The sequence below is a fragment of the Saccopteryx leptura genome, chromosome 7 (genome assembly GCF_036850995.1).
Source record: "Saccopteryx leptura isolate mSacLep1 chromosome 7, mSacLep1_pri_phased_curated, whole genome shotgun sequence".
Taxonomy (NCBI): domain Eukaryota; kingdom Metazoa; phylum Chordata; class Mammalia; order Chiroptera; family Emballonuridae; genus Saccopteryx; species Saccopteryx leptura.
The window spans coordinates 51,622,616-51,636,489 of record NC_089509.1 but is presented as its reverse complement, the minus strand read 5'-3'; the positions used below and the strand labels follow the sequence as shown (position 1 = coordinate 51,636,489).

The following is a 13,874-nucleotide window of genomic DNA, read 5'->3' as shown; positions in this document are numbered from 1 at the left end:
AGAAAAAAAAATCTTTATGCTTGTTTAGAAGATAGTTAATAATTTTACTGTGTTGGGAATGGATGCTTAAAGTGCCCCCCCCACACTTGACTTTGGAAATACCATTTTCAGTTTTTATTCTTCTATATAAGAGCTTTGAAATTGAGATTTCTCTTTTTTAATGTTTGTGAATTTGATTCAGTAGCTATTTTACTTTTGTGACAGAGACAGAGGCACAAATAGGGATAGACAGACAGACAGGAAGGGAGAGATGAAAAGCATCAATTCTTCACTGTGGCACCTTAGTTGTTCATTGACTGCTTTCTCATATGCGTCTTGACGGGGAAGAGGGACTGCGGCAGAGCGAATGACCCGTTGCTCAAGCCAGCAATCTTGGGCTCAAGCTAGCGACCTTGGGATTCAAACCAGTGACCTTTGGGCTCAAGCAGTGACCATGGGGTCATGTCCATGGTCCTACACCCAAACCCGCAATCCCATGCTCAAGCTGGTGCGCCCGCACTCTAGCTGACGACCTCAGGGTTTCGAACCAGGGTCCTTTGCATTCCAGTCCAATGCTCTATCCACTGTGCTACTGCCTGGTCAGGCTGATTTAGTTGTTCTCTAAAAAGTTTTTATTTGGTTTTTATAATAAAGTTTGACAATGGATTATTTTTCAGAACACCCACTTTTGCAGGAGGTCTTTTTTCCATATCAAAAGAATACTTTGAATATATCGGCACTTATGATGATGAAATGGAAATCTGGGGAGGTGAAAACATAGAAATGTCTTTCAGAGTAAGTTTATAAACACAGCATACTTATTAATCAGTGAAATATATATTTTGTTCTACTTGGCTGATATAGATTACCATGGATGTGTTCAGTCTTTACTTTTTGTGCTTTCTCAGACTTAATTACTAGAAATTTTAGAATAGGATATTTCCTTTAAAAATGTAACTAAATGAATTTATTTGTTGCTGCCAGGATAACAAGATGAATCAGTTAAATGCCTGTGTCCAGGCAATAACACCAATTAATGCACTTGTAGCTACTGAATTCCAGCCAAGATAAATATAATTAAATCTAGTGCTTCAGGAAATAAGTTAATTATCAAGGGAGTCAGAATGGAAAAACATTTATGTATAATTTTAAAGGACATTGAACTTAACTCTTTGGATTAAATGAGGTTTTTTTCCCCCCCGTACATATGAAAAGTTAATATGAGACACGAAACAAAGGTTCTGGATGGCCTCCACATGTACTTATTTGATTGCATGAAGTCATTTTCTGCCATGATTTTGTCATTCATTTTTTATCCCCTAGGCTGGAATGTAGTGGAAAAATAACTGAACAAGGAGTTAGAAGATTTAAATTTTGGCTCTGACTCCATCACAGTGATGATCTTAGCCAAGTTTGAACTGCTTAAGGGCAGGGGTCTTATTTTATTCATTTCAGTTTACCCAACCCCTAACACATGTTAGATCTCAAGCACAGTTTATTGAATTAAACATATCACTGAGCTTTCTCATTCGTTTAAAAAAGAAAAAAAGAGAGAGAAAGAATATGATCACTTGCCTTAATACTACCACATACTATGAACCATGGCTTTCTTTTAGATTTTTTGCTTAGTAATTAACTATTTATGACAGAACTTCTCATCAAGATATAAGTGAATAAGTATTGATTTAATGACTTGCCATTTTATTTAGAATTAATGCAAGGAAGTTTTTTTTTTTTTACAATCTTTAAATATGTTTGAGGTTTTTTTAAATGAGCAACTAGAAGTTCAGTAGATTTTACTTTAGTAATAATGACTATCTGAAATTGTTTATTGTTTTTTTGGACTAAAAATTGAGTAATCAAAGGATAAACAGAGTGTGGGTTCAGTTATTGCATGACTACTAGCTCATCCCACAGAAGAGAGACTTCAAGTGAAGTAACCATATAAGTTGTATAAGAAGACAGAAGTTAAATGCAGATCTTTTAGTCTTCTTTTAGTCTCTACGTACGTTAGAGAACTTGCATAATTGTCTACAAAAAGGAAATTTTGGGATTAATTTTAATGAAGGTTCTGAAATTGTTAAATTTCTAAAAATATGCATTTGTTTACTTTAGTGTTTATACTACTTAATAACATTTTTTTTATAGTTAAGAACAAGTTGAAATGACGGGGCAGAGACTATCTGTGAAGTTATGATAAACCTCTTTTTTATTTTTTGCTTTTATTAATATTTTAAAGATGAACTTACAAGCAACACTTTGATTTTCCTAAAATACTGTAAATTTAAACAAATATCATTAATTATCAGGTATGGCAATGTGGTGGGCAGTTGGAGATTATGCCTTGCTCTGTTGTTGGACATGTTTTTCGCAGCAAAAGCCCTCATACCTTTCCAAAAGGCACTCAGGTGATTGCTCGCAACCAAGTTCGCCTTGCAGAAGTCTGGATGGATGAATACAAGGAAATATTTTATAGGAGAAACACAGATGCAGCAAAAATCGTTAAACAGGTAAGTCAGAGCTAAGTGAGTAAATCACAATAAAAATCCACTCCCGAGTTCCCGTGTTCTTTTACTTATTTGAGTAAACTCAAGTACAAAATACTTTTAAAAGCTATTTTGAAGCTGGCTTTTTTCACTCTTAAACTATATATATATATAACTTATGATACCAGTTTAATTTTTTTTTAATTGAGTAAATTACTTTTAAAAAATGTAGGCATTTTACTTTGATGGTATCTTTTTTAATATTGGAAGTTTTGTAAATGCCTTGGTTCAATATTTTTTCTCAAAGAAAATAAGATGAGGTCGAACTTTATAACTGGTCTTAGGTGATGTGGTTAACAACTAAATCACGGTACTAAGTGGCTCTTTAAACTGGAGATAGAAATAATGTCAGAATGTAGGGGGAGACTAAACCAAGAGTATCAGGCCTGCCCCTCAAGTTCTTGCTCCGCTGCACACTCGGGGCCCACCGTGGCACAGCCCCTTTGAGACTGTAAATTGGGGATGACACTTCCTTTATAAGGTGGCTGAGAGGGTTGCTGGATATAGGATGTATGCTCAACCAGTTCACTTCTCTGTCCTTCCTTGTCTTAAGAGAGGAAATACTTGCCTTCCTCCCAGAGTAGCTATGAAATAAAGAAATAAGTGCTAACAAATGTATGGCAGTGTTGTTATGACCGGTCGTAGATAAAGGTCGGCAGAATCGTGGTGCCTAATACATGAGAACTAAGTCCCAATAGCTTTAATATTAATTGTAGTAAATGAGCTAGACAACATAAGAACATGCCTCAGTAAATGGCACCCAACTCTGCATAAGAGACAGTGTTGATTTGTGGGGAGGTGGTGGTATATTGGGTTTAAAGGGCATCAACATGTTGATGTCATAAAGATCCAGTTACCTCCTTTCACCTTTCTTTGGCCTCCAGTGTAGCCTTGTAAACATGTCGGTAGAATGCAGTCAGAGCACAGCTGGCTTAGATTGCCCTCTTTTTACCCAAGGCCACCAGGACAAATTGGGCAGATTGTATACTGCACAAGGGCGCTTGCCTAAGCAGGCAAGTGGGCGCTAAACACAGCTTATGTTGTTACCCACAAAGAGGCGAGTCAGCAAGCAAACCCCTGTTTTTTACCACAGGGCAAATTGATCTATGTTGTAAAATGCATACCTAGCCAAAAGTTCTTTATGGAGCTTTATACCTTTTGCTTAAACACCTGGGTTCAAGACTTTGAAGTTGGCAGGGAACATATTTTCTGTAATTGAGCTGACAAGTTGAGAATTTACCTATTCATATATTTAGATACTAAATATTTAATATAATTTTCTTTAAAAATTTTCCAAGAGATAAAATTCCTTTTTAGTTTAATAGTGCTTTTTTAAAATAAAGTTGTTATCTTATTCCCTTAAAATAAAGGAATATAAAATGCAATTGATTAGAAACTTTTTCTATCAATGCATGGTTGCTAGGATATCATTACAGATATTGTTAGGAGTAAGCTACACCCATAAAACTAGAAAAAATTCTTCCCAACCGGGTTGTTTTTTGCAGTCTTGATGAGAGAAAAGATATAAATTACATAATGTGTTGGCACTTTCTCTCTATCTGCTTTCTCACACTTCAATTTACAGATCATTCTTGGGATCAATTTTGAATGTTCCCAGTACCATTTCTCTGCTCATTACAGTTTGCTAGAGATTTTTGTCCCATGGGGTAAGTTTGTGGTGCAAAGGAAAAACAAAATAGCACTTTGTCATCATGATGACAGTGGTCCTTGATTTTCTTTGAAGCCAGAATGAATGGTGAATGCAGTTAAATTTCATCTTGCATTTATCCCAGGCATTTTTTTTGAGACCTAAAAATACCTACTAATAGTAGCATTTGAAGTACTTCACCAGTGCTGTTTTAAGCCTTCTCTTCGCTATCATCTTTCTCCAGAAATCATTTGGTGATCTTTCAAAAAGATTTGAAATAAAGCACCGCCTTCAATGTAAAAACTTTACATGGTATCTGAACAACATTTATCCAGAAGTATATGTGCCAGACCTTAATCCTGTTATATCTGGATATGTGAGTATTTTCCTGCTCCTTTTCACTTGGGATACTCCTTGCCACCAATATTTATGTGGTTTGGTGAAAATTGTTGAAATACTTTCTGGTTGTTTGCTTTTGAGATTTTACACTATTATTATTTATACTACTTCTTGAAATCAATTGAAGAAATGTATAAACCACATAGATTTAAAAAAACAAATTTTATAACTTGAAATTTTTCCTTTAGATTAAAAGCTTTGGTCAGCCTTTATGTCTGGATGTTGGAGAAAATAATCAAGGAGGCAAGCCGTTAATTATGTACACGTGCCATGGACTTGGGGGCAACCAGGTGAGCGTGGCATTGAAAACCCTTCTTCCTCTTTGGTATTTACAAACACTACTAAGTTGTCACATACTTTTCAGGAGCCCTGAATCAGTTTTATATTCAGGTAACCTGGTGTGAGAAATTTTTTTTAGATTAAGGTTGGCAATTTATATTGAAATTATAGTGCTTTATTTTGATACTCATTCTGGCTCTGAAAACAATTTGAAGTTGCTTACCCATTCAGTAGAAAAGCAAATGAGAAAAACAATAGAATAATGCCTTTGAAATAAAAAAAAATGGGATCTTTTATGTGGTATTTTTATATTGTGTGACTAGTGGCATGGTGATTTTGTAAAATTATATATAAAGACTATATTTAACTGGATTCAATAAGCAAATTGCATCATGTTAATACCAAAAAAGTAACATTATAAGTTATTTTTGTGGGCCACAATAAATATTCTAAAAAAAGTTTATTCTTGATTCTCTTTGGTTGATGACATTTCTGCTTGTTAACATTTTTTTACTGTTTTTACCAATTTAGAATCAAATATCAAATGTCACTATTTAGCCTACTATGGGTACAGAACATAGTAAATTAATATTGAGTTTCTTATCTTTTTTTCCTTGCCTTTTACAAGTGAACTCCTGAAATACTCTTTCATTTGTTAGTTCAACAAAATCATGGAGTGACCCTGCACATCAGATACTCTGCTAGGTTCAGGCAACTTAGATTCTAACTCCTTCAAGGAAATTGGTATTTCAAAACCAGTGGTTACAGTCATAATAATAAGGTCTGGGATAAAGTGTTCATAGTGCTCTGGGGACATGGAGAAGGGCATCTGAAATAGACTGGGTGGCCAAACATTTTTGGGAGGAAACATGACATTGGAAAATTTTTTGAATGGTGCATAGGAGTTACCTAGGTGGCTAGTGGGAATGAAAATGGAACAAGAAGACTGTGAAGAAAGATGTACGAAAGAAAGGAGCTAATATGTCTTTTTTTTTTCTGGGAATTAAAGGTATTTTCTTATGAAGTCCAAGATGTATATGGATTTTCACAATATTAAATACTCACAATGTCCTATTTTAACAGAATGGGACTTTGATGATGTCAGTTTTAAGAAGAAAGGGTCAGTTCCTGATCCATATTTTTTCATGTTTTTTCCTACTCGTTAGCCTCATCTTAATCTATTTCTACTACCTATTCATCCAAACCAATCAATCTACTGAGGGCAGATAATTCAGATGCCCAAAACCCATAGCTATTGAGAAGAATTTATTGCTGGATGGAGATACACATACATACATATTTGTATTGTATATACATATACAGGTATGTATATATGTGTATGTATTTGTAAACATGTATAGGCATATTTTTTCTGTATTTTTTTTTTTACATTTTATTTAGAAAATTAAATTTAACAGAGTGACATTGATCAATAGGAGGACATAGGTTTCAGGTAAACATCTCTATAGCATTTAAACTGTTGATATGTTGTGTACCCATCACCTAAAGTCAAATCATTTTCCATCAGGGTATATTTGTCCCTCTTTAGTCCCTTCCCACCACCTTCTCCACCACATCCCCCTCCCCCTGGTAACCACTTCACTTTTATCTGTGGCTATGATTCTTAGTTTTATATCCCAGCTATTTGTGAAATTATATAGTTCTTAGCTTTTTTTTTATTTACTTATTTTATTCAGTATAATGTTCTCAAGGTCCATCCATGTTGTTAACGGCAATATATCATCATTATTTATGGCTGAGTAGTATTTCATTGTATATATGGACCACTTCTTTTTTATCCAGTCCTCTATCAAAGCACACATTGGTTGTTTCCATGTCTTGGCCACTGTGAATAATGCTGTGATGAACATGAGGGTGCATGTGTCTTTACATTACAAATATTATTGAGTTTTGAGGTAGATACCCAGTAGAGGGATTGCTGTCATATGGTCTTTTCTATTCTTAATTTTTTGAGGAACCACCATACTTTCTTCCATAATGATTGTGCCAGTTTGCATTTCTACCAACAGTGAATGAGGGTTCCCTTTTCCTCACAGCCTTTCCAATACTTGTTATCACCTGTCTTGATGATAATAACCAATCTAACAGGTGTGAATTGGTATCTCATTGTAGTTCTGATTTCCAGTTCTCAAATAGCTAGTGAGGATGAGCAGCTTTTCATGTATCTGTTGGCCATTAGTATGTCTTATTGGGAGAAGTGTCTGTTCATATCCTCCCCATTTTTTTTTTTTTTTACTAAATTTTAAATTTATTGAGTTAACATGGATTCAAGTGTCCTACTCAATATAACCCCCTCACACCTCCAACCATGTTCCCCCTATAATACCCCATTGTCCGCCTCCCCCTAATTCCCTCCCCTCCTTGTCTCTGTAATTTTCTGTCCTGTTATCTGTATGTATGTGTTAGGTATGTATAATTTCACTAATCCCTTAACTTCTCTGATCTTGACAACTCATCCTGCTTCCCTCTGACAGCTGTCTCTCTGCTCTCCTTGACCCAATCTCTGCCTCTATTCCATTAATCAGTTCACTTTGTTCATTAGATTCCACACATAAATGAGATCATATATTTGTCTTTCTGTGCCTGGCTTATTTCACTTAGCATACTAATCTCCAGGTCCATCTATGCTATCACAAAAGGTAAGATTTCCTTTTTCAATGCTGCATAGTATTCCATTGTGTATATGTAGCACAGCTTTTTAATCCACTTGTCCACTGATGGACACTTGGGCTGTTTCTAGATCTTGGCTATTGTAAACAATGCTGCAATAAACATAGAGATGCATATCTTCTTTTGAATCAGTGTTTTGGGATTCTTAGGATATATTCTTAAAAGTGGGATAGCTAGGTCAAAAAGCAGTTCCATTTTTAATTTTTTGAGGAATCTCCAAACTGTTTTCCACAGTGGCTGCACAAGTCTGAATTCCCACCAGCAGTGCAGGAGGGTTCCCTTTTGTCCACCCCCTTGCCAACACTTGTTGTGTGTTGATTTGTTAGTGAGCACCATTCCAACAGGTGTGAAGTGGTATCTCATTGCAGTTTTAATTTGCATTTTCTGATGATATTGAACATTTTCTCATCTGCCTACTAGCCATCGGTACGTCCTCTTTGGAAAAGTGTCTATTCAGTTCCTTTGCCCATTTCTTAATTGGATTATTTACCTTTCTGGTGTTGAGTTTAAGAAGTTCTTTATAAATTTTGGTTATCAGCCATTATCAGATGTGTTGGCAAATTGTTTTTCCATTGTGTGGGCCGTCTTTTTATTTTATTAATGGTGTTTTTTGCTGTACAAAAGCCTTTTAATTTGATATAGTCCCATTTGTTTATTTTGTCCTTTATTCCATTTGTTTGTGGACATATATCTGCAAAAATACTGCTACGAGAGATATCGGAGAGTTTACTGCCTGTTTTCATCCAAAATGTTTATGATTTTGTGACTTACAATTAAGTCTTTTATCTACTTTAAGTTTATTTTTGTGCATGGTGTGAGTTGGTGGTCTAGTTTCATTTTTTTTGCATGTACCTGTCCATTTTCCAAAACCATTTGTTAAAGAGACTGTCTTTACTCCATTGTATACTGTTGCCTTCTTTGTCAAATATCAATTGGCCATAAAGGCGTGGGTTTATTTCTGGGTTCTCGGTTCTGTTCCATTGATCTTTATACCCGTTTTTATGCCGGTACCAAGCTGTTTTGATTACAATGGCCTTGTAGTATAACTTGATATCAGGAAGTGTGATATCTCCCACTTTATTCTTCATTTTCAAGATTGCTGAGGCTATTTGGGTTCTTTTTTGGTTCTATATAGATTTTTAGAATATTTGTTCTATATCTTTGAAGTATGCCATCGGTATTTTAATAGGAATTGTATTGAATCTATATATTGCTTTGGGTAGTATAGACATTTTTTGTGTGTGTGTGACAGAGAGAGAGAGACAAATAAGGACAGATAGGAAGGGAGAGAGATGAGAAGCATCGATTCTTCATTCTAGCTCCTTAGTTATTCATTGATTGCTTTCTCATATATGCCTTGACCAGGGGGCTACAGCACAGAGAGAGACCCCTTGCTCAAGCCAGTGACCTTGGGCTCAGGAAAGCGACCTTGAGCTTCAAGCCAGTGACCTTTAGGCCCAAGCCAGTGAACATGGGGGAATGTTTATGATGCCACACTTAAGCCAGCGACCCTGCTCTCAAGCTGATGAGCTCATGCTCAAGCTGGAGACCTTGAAGTTTCAAACCTTGGTCCTTTGCATCCCATTGTGATGCCTCTTCCACTGAACCAGCACCTGTTCAGGCTAGTATAGACATTTTAATGATGTTTATTCTTCCTGTCCATGAACATGGTATATGCTTCCACCTGTTTGTATCTTCCTTGATTTCTTTTTTAAATGTCTTATAATTTTCTGAGTACAAGTCTTTTACCTCCTTGGTTAAATTTATTCTTAGAAACTTTATTTTTTTGTTGTTGCAGTAGTGAAGGGAATAGTTTCCTTAATTTTGCTTTCTGACAGTTTATTGTTGGTGTATAAAAGTGGCATTGATCTCTGAATATTAATTTTATATCCTGCCACCTTGCTAAATTCATTTATCAGGTCTAGTAGTTTTTTGGCTGAGACTCTGGGGTTTTCTATGTACAGTATCATGGCATCAGCAAATACTGACAGTATTACTTCTTCTTTTCTGATTTGGGTACCTTTTATTTCTTCTTCTTGTCTGATTGCTGTGGCTAGGACTTCAAGAACTAAGTTGAATAAGAGTGGTGAAAGAGGGCAACCCTGTCTGTTTCAACCCTGTTTGATTTTAAGGAGATTGCTTTTAATTTTTGTGTATTAAGTATGATGTTGGCTGTTGGTTTGTCATATATAGCCATTATTATGTTGAGGTATGTTCTCTGTATTCTCACTCTACTCAGAGTTTTGATTATAAATGGGTGCTGGATTTTATCAAATGCTTTTTATGCATCTATTGATATAATCATATGATTTTACCCTTCATTTTGTTTATATGATGAATTACATTTATTGATTTGTGAATATTGTACCAGCCTTGCTTCCCTGCAATAAACCCCACTCGATCAAAATGTATGGTCTTTTTAATGTATTGCTGGATCCAGTTTGCTAATATTTTGTTGAAAATTTTAGCATTTGTGTTCATCGGGGATATTGGCCTGCAGTTTTCTTTCTTTGTAGTGTCTTTACCTGGTTTTGGAATTAGGACAATTCTTGCTTCATAAAATAAGCTTGGAAGTCTTCCCTCTTGAATTTTATGCAATAGCTTGAGAAAGATAGGTGTTAGGTCTTCTTTGAATGGTAAAATTCACCTGTGAAACCATCCAGTCCAGGACTTTTGTTTGCTAGGAGTTTTGCAATAACTGTTTCAATTTCATGTTGTAATCGTTCTGTTTAGGTTTTCTGATTTTTCCAAATTGAGTTTTAGAATATTGTATGTTCCTAGGAATTTATCTATTTTGCTTACTTAGGTTGTCCATTTTTTGGCATATAGATCTTCATAGTATTTTCTTACAGACCTTTGTATTTTTGTGTTGTCAGTTGTTACTTCTCTACTTTCTAATTTTATTTATTTGAGTCCTCTCTCTTTTCTTCTTGATGAGTCTGGTTAAAGGTTTGTCAATGTTGTTTACCTTTTCAAAGAACCAGCTCTTAGTTTCATTGATCTTTTGTATTTTTTTTAGCCTCTATTATTTCTGATCTGACTTTATTATTTCCTTCTTTCTACTCCCTCTGGACTTTTGTTGTGCTTTTTCTAGTTCTTTTAGATGCAGGGTTAGGTTGTTTATTTGAGCTTTTTCTTCTTAAGATATGCCTGTAAGCCTATAAGCTTCACTCTCAGGACCGCTTTTGCTGTATCACATAGATTTTTGGGTTATTGTATGTTCATTTTCATTTGTTTTAAGGAAATTTTTTATTTCTTCCTCGATCTCATTGTTAACATATTTTTTATTTAATAGCATGCTATTTAGCCCCCAAGTGTTTGAATATTTTTCAGTTTTTCTATTGTAGTTGACTTCTAGTTTCATGCCATTCTGATCAGAGAAGATGCTTGATATGATTTCAATCTTCTTAAATTTATTTAGACTTGTTTTGTGTCCTAATATGCAGTCTATCCTAGAAAATGTATCATGAGCTCTTGAAAAGAATGTATATTCTGCTGCTTTGGGGTAAAAGGTTCTGAAGGTATCAGTTAAATCCAGTTGATGTAGTGTGTCATTTAAGGCTGCTGTTTCTTTGTTAATTTTCTGTCTGGAGGATCTATCCATTGTTGTTAGTAGGGTATTAAAATCCCCTACTATTATAGCATTGCTGTCAATCTTGTCCTTTATGTCCATCAAAATCTGTTTTATATATTTAGGTGTTCCTATATTTGACACGTAAGTATTTACAATGGTTATATCCTGTTGTTGGATTGCTCCTTTTATCATTATGTAGTGACCTTCTTTATCCCTAATAATAGCCTTTGTTTTAGAGGCTATTTTGTTATATATAAGTATTACTAGCCCAGCATTTTTTTTATTTTTATTTGCGTGAAATTCTTTTTTCCATCCCTTCACTTTGTCTATATGTATCTTTTGTTCTGAGATGGTTCTCCTGTAGACAGCATAAGTACGGGTCCTGTTTTCTTATCTATGCAGCTACCCTATGTCTTTTGATTGGAGCATTTAATTCATTTACATTTAATGTTATTATTGATATGGACTTATTCATTACCATTTTATTCTTTAAATCTACAGTCTTCTTTCTCTTGATTTTTTTCTTTGATCTTTTTATAGCAGGACCCTTAACATTTCTTGCAGAAATGTTAAATTGGTTTGGTTGTTAGAAGTTTCTTGAGTCTTTTTTTGACTGGGAAGCTTTATATTTCTCCTTCAATTTTAAATGATAGCCTTGCTGGATAAAGTAGTCTTGGTTGTAGGTTCTTATTTTGCATCACTTTGAATATTTCTTGCCAGTCCCTTCTGGCCTCAAGTGTTTCTGTTGGGAAGTCAGATGTCATTTTTATGGGGGCTTCTCTGTAGGTAATTAACTGCTTTTCTCTTGCAGCTTTTAGTATTTTTTCTTTGTCTCTTAACTTCGCATTTTAATTATGATGTATCTTGGTGTAGGCCTCTTTGTGTTCCTCTTTAATGGGACTCTCTGTGCTTCTTGAAATTGTGTGACTTTTTTCTTTATCAATTTAGGGAAGTTTCAGCTCTGATTTCTTCAAACAGGTTCTCTGTCCTTTGTTCTTTCTCTTCTCCTTCAGGAACCTCTATGATGCAGCTGTTGATTATCTTGATGTTGTCACAGAGGTCTCTTAGAGTTTCCTCTGTTTCTCCTTTCCTATCTGTCTGTCCTGTCTGTTTCTCTGTCTCTGTCAAAAAAAAAAAAGAGGAAGACGCAAAACATTTTGTTAAAAAGCCGTATTGACTTACACTGCTTTGCACAGTTTATTTGTCAATTTAGTTACATTATCAAAATAATTATTTTTACTTGGCATTTACAAATACGGTTACAATGAAGTTTTATGTTATAAAAATATCATTGCCCTGGCTGGATAGCTCGGTTGATTAGAGCATTTTTCTGATGTGCAAAGGCTGCTGGTTTGATTTCTGGTCAGGGCACATACAGGAACAGATTGATGTTCCTGTTTCTCTCTCTCTCTCTCTCACTAAAATCTATAAATAAAAAATTGTAGAAAAAAGTCATTATCTGGTAAAACAGTAAAAAGGAGCATGAAGAAATGGTTTAGTTAGATAATATCTTAAAAACATTTAGCACTGGAAACTAAAATTTACAAAGTAGTTTAAAATCAAGGCCTGATTGAAAATAAATTTAAAGGAAGTAAACCAAATTGAAATCAATGGCTGTGGTTAGAGTGATAGAAGCCAGAGTTACCTTCTTACATATAAACCAGAAAATATTATTGTCTTGCTCAAAGCCCTTGTATGGCTTCTGTCACCCAGAAAGCCCATTAGGTGGTGATGCTTTGCTTGTCTGGGCCACTGCTCCATTGCCTGGCAACTGAGCTATTTTAGTGCCTGAGGCAAGGCCATGGAGCCATTCTCAGCACCTGGGGACACCTTTGCTCAAACAATTTGAGCCATGGGTGCAGTAGGAAAAGAGACAGAGAGAGAGATAGAGAAAGATAGGTATAGGGGGGAGGGGGAAAAGGGAGAGAAGCAGATGATCGCTTCTGTGTGCCCTGACCGGGAATCAAACCCAGGACTTTCACACACCAGGCCAATGCTCTACCACTGAACCAACCGTCCAGGGCTGATTGCTTTCTCATATGTACCTTGATGGGGGTCTTCAGCTGAGCCAGTGACCCTTTGCTCAAGCCAGTAATCTTGGGCTTCTAGCTAGCCACCTTTGGGCTCAAGCCAGTGACCATGAGATCATGTCCATGATCCCACGATCAAGCCAGCAACCCCATGCTCAAGCCAGCAACCTCGAGGTTTTGAACCTGAGTCCTCAGTGTCCTGGGTCAATGCTCTATCCATTGCACCACCATTCAGGCAAGATTTATTTTTCTTAATGAAGTATAGCCAGAATGCTGTTTCTGTGCTTTAAACCCATTTTCTGTCAGTGTCTCCATCTGAGGAGCTATCAGTTATAAAAGTGATTGGCATTATATTTGTGGAAGGAGGTAAATTAATCATGAGACTAAAATGAAGGGAACTTAAGGTGGATTCAGCTAATGTTTGAAGTGTCTACTATAATGCCCTTAAAGGGCTTGGATCAGTCCCTGTCTAAGACAGAATAAGGACCGAAAATATAATAGTGCTAAGATTATTTTAATTACTGAAAATCAATTATGTTCAGTTATTTTATCTTTCTTATGTCAACATTATGAAATCTTTGATTTATAACGAATATTATTAGTAGTTACACTGCTTGCCTTTGGTCTGTGGTAAAGCCAGCTAGCTATACACAGAATTCCAAGAAAGTATAGTGAAAGTTATCTCTGATGGACTATGTGAACCCTAAAAAGAGTGTAATTTTATGCTG

At 35.5% G+C, this 13,874-nt stretch overlaps 1 protein-coding gene across 3 annotated transcripts in view; it reads left to right on the top strand.

Annotated features, from left to right (window-relative positions):
* GALNT3 (polypeptide N-acetylgalactosaminyltransferase 3) overlaps nt 1-13,874 on the top strand; it is a 57,600-nt gene that overhangs the window by 40,874 nt on the left and 2,852 nt on the right. For all 3 annotated transcript variants that reach the window (XM_066345260.1, XM_066345261.1, XM_066345262.1), the window contains exons 6-9: nt 657-774; nt 2,289-2,489; nt 4,418-4,549; nt 4,761-4,862. In XM_066345260.1, coding sequence (XP_066201357.1) covers nt 657-774; nt 2,289-2,489; nt 4,418-4,549; nt 4,761-4,862 — 553 coding nt within the window. The remainder of the gene's footprint in view (nt 1-656; nt 775-2,288; nt 2,490-4,417; nt 4,550-4,760; nt 4,863-13,874) is intronic.